Below are 4,924 nucleotides of genomic sequence, written 5' to 3' on the forward strand. Positions count from 1 at the left end.
TGCAGATTAACTGCCCGTGACTTATTCAACTGCGAAAATCGGGGTTGCCTGAACCTTTTCCAATTTGACTGCATAATATTGAACAATCTTCGCATGTGAGTTTCCGCGCACTGCCAGCAGTTTTCGGAATTATTATACCCGAAGTTAAATTGACCCGCGCCTTTTGACACATGCGCAGTTGAAAAGGTTGCTTACAGGGGGCGCATTGATGCAAGGCCGATGCAGTGAATGAACGTTGTTGAACAAAAATAACCTAAAGGTCGCGGTAGAAGTGGGGGCCCCTCCAACCTTGAATTGAAAGAATCCTTACGTTTCAAGTCCGCGGAAATAGGAGGGACTTCACTGTATTTCTAATTACCGTATATATAAACTATAAGCATTTAAATAAACATTGAGTCTTATGGGCCTACCCTAGCAGAATCATATAAATCGTAGGTTTATTTTTGAAAATCAAAGATATTTAATCAGAAAACTTATGAGGGGGTAGAAGGGTCATTATAAAATTCATAACAATTATTACACTGAAAATTCATTATCGATTAATATATAATAATTAATTTTGAAGTGGTGTAAATATACTTTTTCACGAACATTTACGTGCAATTTAGCAATGCTGTATCAAACAATCCTATTTAATTGAATTTATAGAGACCACAAGCTATTGTGGAAATGTTTTAGTGCATTATGACTTTTTGATAGGGAAAAAAGTTTTTCTTGTTTATTCGTATTGGAATTAATCTTTGGCACCCTTGGTACAATGAGAAATGTTCTTTTTTCTTAGAAATTTAACATAATTTGCAATGCGATATATGTAGTATTGGAAAAAAATAATCACGAAAATGAAGATTCTTAACTGCTCTGTTGAAATCAGTGTCGAAAAAAGCAATGTTTTGGAGGCATTGTTGTGTTTGATACTAACGTATTTGCCATGTTTTTACAAAAATTATTATGACTTCAAAGTTGCGCATGTTCCTCCTTGACGATTTTTCTCTTCATCATAAGAATTTAAATTTTGTTGGAAAAATATATCGACGCCTGAGTAGAATAAGGCGTTCGTTCCAAATCTGCTTCCAAAAGGTGATGGTTCGCAGTTTGTACCAAGAAGGTGTTCGTTTCGAATCTGCTCGAGGAAGGTATTGATTTGAAGTTCGTTTGAAGAAGTTGCTCGTTCCGAATCTGTTTGAAAAAGATGTTGGTTATGAACTTGTTTGAAAAAGGCGTTCTTTCGCCGAAGTATTTCATTCTTAAAATTTTGTATTGGTACCACTGACACAGGGGATCGAAGTTTTCTAATATAAATATTTCTTCTTTTATTTCAGAACACATAAATTATAAATCATTCTTCTTTTCCGTATCCAATTGAATTTTCTTTTGATACATTTTTTTAGTGGGTACTTTTCTGTATAGATTTTTTCGTGTCAATGAGAACAGATGGATATTCTCGGGTGTACTCATATTTGAAATACACCTACGCATCGTTAAGATTTACTTTTATTTTTCGTAAACTCATTATTTCGCGTAAGTCATTGTTCGGTTGGATTAAATCGGAAAAAATAAATCTGACGTAATACGTTAGATTCACAGGAAACTTACTTTATTAAAAAAGGGAAACTTAAGTTCTGAAAAAGTTCGAAATCCTGCACCAGCGGAACCACTACAAAATTTCAAGTATAAAATTTGTTTGATGAAAATTCAAGTGGATACGGAAAGGAAGAAGGATTTACAATTGATCTATTCAAGCGAGGTTATTCCTCTAGAGTGTCACTCATTTTATAATGAAATCATGCAGTGATTTATAACTTATGTTTGAAATAATGACTTTTTTGATGATCATGTTTATTCAAAAAATATATATAATTTTCTTTAAAACAAAAAAATATTCAAAGATTCTACAAGTATTAATATATAGTATTAGGCATAATACACAATATACGTATCTTCAATTTCTTTGAGTAAATTAATATTATTTTTCTTCAATAAATTATTATGTTAATGCATTTAATAATGCACGAGAACTATAATTATCCTGGACGTCCTTTTTTCGCTGATATATACAGGTTTATTATAAATAATATAATATTTAATTATCTGTTGAAAAACATTATTCAATACTCACCACACTGCATGGCATACTATAATTAATTCATATTATAGTGATTTCAAAATAAATGTAAAAAGTGGTGTCGTATTATCTTAGTTTTATATAATTATGCAAAATAGTATGAATTAAAAGCTGAAATAAAAGAAGGAACATTTATATCAGAAAACTTCGATCCCCTGCGTCAGTGATACCACTACAAACTTTCAAGAATGATATACTTCGGCGAATGAACACCTTATTCCAAAAAAGTTTGGAACCAACATCATTTTTAAACAGATTCGGTACCAACACCTTCTTCAACCGAACTTGGAACCAACACCTTTGTCGAGCAGATTCGAAACGAACACCTTATTCTACTCAGACGTCGATATTCCGTGGACATCGTAGAAAAATGTTCCAAATTCACTAACTTATCCGAAAGAATGAAAAGTTGGCTAAAATATTGTATTCAATAATATTATCGTACATTCAAAATCAAATTAATAATCTTTTTTTCTTTTACTGTTAAAGGTGTGGGAAAAAGTTCTCTGCTGCTGCGATTCGCAGATAACACATTTAATGGAAGTTATATTACTACGATAGGTGTGGATTTTAAAATTCGTACTGTAGAAATAGATGGGGAGAGGGTAAAATTACAAATTTGGGACACTGCTGGACAGGAGCGTTTTCGGACAATAACATCTACTTACTATCGAGGGACGCATGGAGTTATAGTCGTTTATGACGTGACGAGTGGAGATACGTTCGCGAACGTTAAAAGATGGCTACATGAAATTGAATACAATTGTGATGTAGTGAATAGGATTCTAGTTGGAAATAAAAACGACTCACCAAATAACAAAGTTGTCCTCACAGAAGACGCACAGCGATTCGCTAATCAAATGGGAATTCAACTGTTCGAAACCTCTGCTAAAGATAACATCAATGTTGAGGAGGTAATTTGATTATTTTTATCTTTAAATTAATTTAAGATATAAAAATAAAGAGTATAAGAGGAATAGAATTATTTAAAGATCTCGGAAAATCGGAATGTTTGTACGTTTTTGCAGTTTCTTCTGAAAGTGCAAGTAATTTTAGTCTTGAAATGACGAATTAAAAAAACGTTAAAAAATCCCGAATTTTAATTTAGAGGCCCACATATTAAATAAATTTATGGAATATAAATAGCTCACAGTTTTCTTCCTATTCTCTTTCTTTTTCTCTTCTCCTTTTCCCCTAATCTCGAACAACTTCCCCTTGAACTAAACTTCTTAAGATTTAATCGAAACTTTAAAGTTTAAATATTTTTTCCTTGAATCTATACAAATTAAATATTTCTAAATTAACTATAATAAACTACGATGGTCGGTTTGTCCATATTGTAGATTCTTTAGTTTAAGTTTGAAAAACGATTGTTATTATGTTAGGTATATTTTAACAATTATTGTTGGATTAGACCAAAGTCTAAACAAGAATTACCAGATAGTTGTTTTAAGGAAAGTTGGTTCAACACAAATTAAATAAGTTACATAATTTAAACAAGATAAAAAACCACCAAAACCTAGATATTGACAGTTTGGAAAATTTAAGCGCAGTTTTTAGTAGATGTAAAATATTTTTTCTTTAAAGATATATTGCATATAGTATTGAATTAATGTAAAGATTTATCAAAATTTAAATAAATCTTCTTCTTACTTTTTCTTGAACAAAGAAACATTTCAACATTCTTAAATATTATACTGAGTTAAGTGCTTAGAAATTTTAAATTAGTAGCGTTTGAAGTTGAGCAATTTTCTTTTTGTAATATCATACAATTTTTAGACGCTTTAAATTCAACAATTTCTGATTTATGAGTTGTATATGTACAGTTTTTAAATATAAACCATTTTTTATTGAAGATAAAAAAATATTACTATTCAAAATTAAACAATATGTGATTCGTTTGAAAAGATTTTTAGAACTCCTAATATTTAAACATTTAATATGATGGATTTAAAAAAAACACACAAATTTTTAATAGTAGAAAATAAAGATCTAGGTACGCGAACGCGCCCTTGGCATGCGTGCATTTTAGTAAAACGGATTATTCAGAACAGTTTCACTTTATTTTAAGGGATTTCTACGGATTTAAACAATTTCAAAAAATATGAAGGTTATAAACAAATTTCAAAGAATTTAAATATTTTAAGTTATTTAAAAAAATTCTACAGAATTTTAAGAGACTTCATTTAAAAAAATTTAACTCTTAATATTAAAAAATTTGTTATGGATTTTGAAATACTGAATGTTTTGCAGCGAAATTTAATGAAAATACTTAAATTAATTTATTTTCAAGGAATTTTAAATGATTTCTACTTATTCTAATCGATTTTCACAATTTCTAGAGAACGTTAGGGACGTGAACGATTCTGTCTTCTTTTCTAAATGTAAAAATAAATGTTAAATCTTTCCTTTATTTTTCCTCTTTCTCATAAAAAATTCTCCGATTTTCCCTTTTTAAGCTCTTATTGCGCTGGCATCCCTGAATATATTCTATACGGAAACATTACAAATTAATAAATTAAATAATTGCTAAATTACAAAAAAGAATCTTTAAAATAGTCAGGCGAAAAAATGTCGGGGAAATCCGTTTAAATGTGATCCACTCATAACATTATTGATATGTACGAGGATGGATTGATAAGTTTCCGGCCTGACCAAGAAAAACAACGTTTTTAAGGGCATGCGACACAGTGGAATTCTTACATTACCAACCTCTTTTTTCTATTGAACAAAATTTTTTTTTGAACCATAGAACTTTTTTTGTAAATCAAATATCGAACTCAAAATTTCAGGAGAGCATTA

At 29.9% G+C, this 4,924-nt stretch overlaps 1 protein-coding gene across 2 annotated transcripts in view; it reads left to right on the forward strand.

Annotated features, from left to right (window-relative positions):
- LOC117179388 (ras-related protein Rab-35) overlaps nucleotides 1–4,924 on the forward strand; it is a 12,436-nt gene that overhangs the window by 3,748 nt on the left and 3,764 nt on the right. For both annotated transcript variants that reach the window (XM_033371125.1, XM_033371126.1), the window contains exon 2: nucleotides 2,612–3,036. In XM_033371125.1, coding sequence (XP_033227016.1) covers nucleotides 2,612–3,036 — 425 coding nt within the window. The remainder of the gene's footprint in view (nucleotides 1–2,611; nucleotides 3,037–4,924) is intronic.

This window comes from Belonocnema kinseyi, chromosome 9, assembly GCF_010883055.1.
Source record: "Belonocnema kinseyi isolate 2016_QV_RU_SX_M_011 chromosome 9, B_treatae_v1, whole genome shotgun sequence".
NCBI classification, from domain to species: Eukaryota; Metazoa; Arthropoda; class Insecta; order Hymenoptera; family Cynipidae; genus Belonocnema; species Belonocnema kinseyi.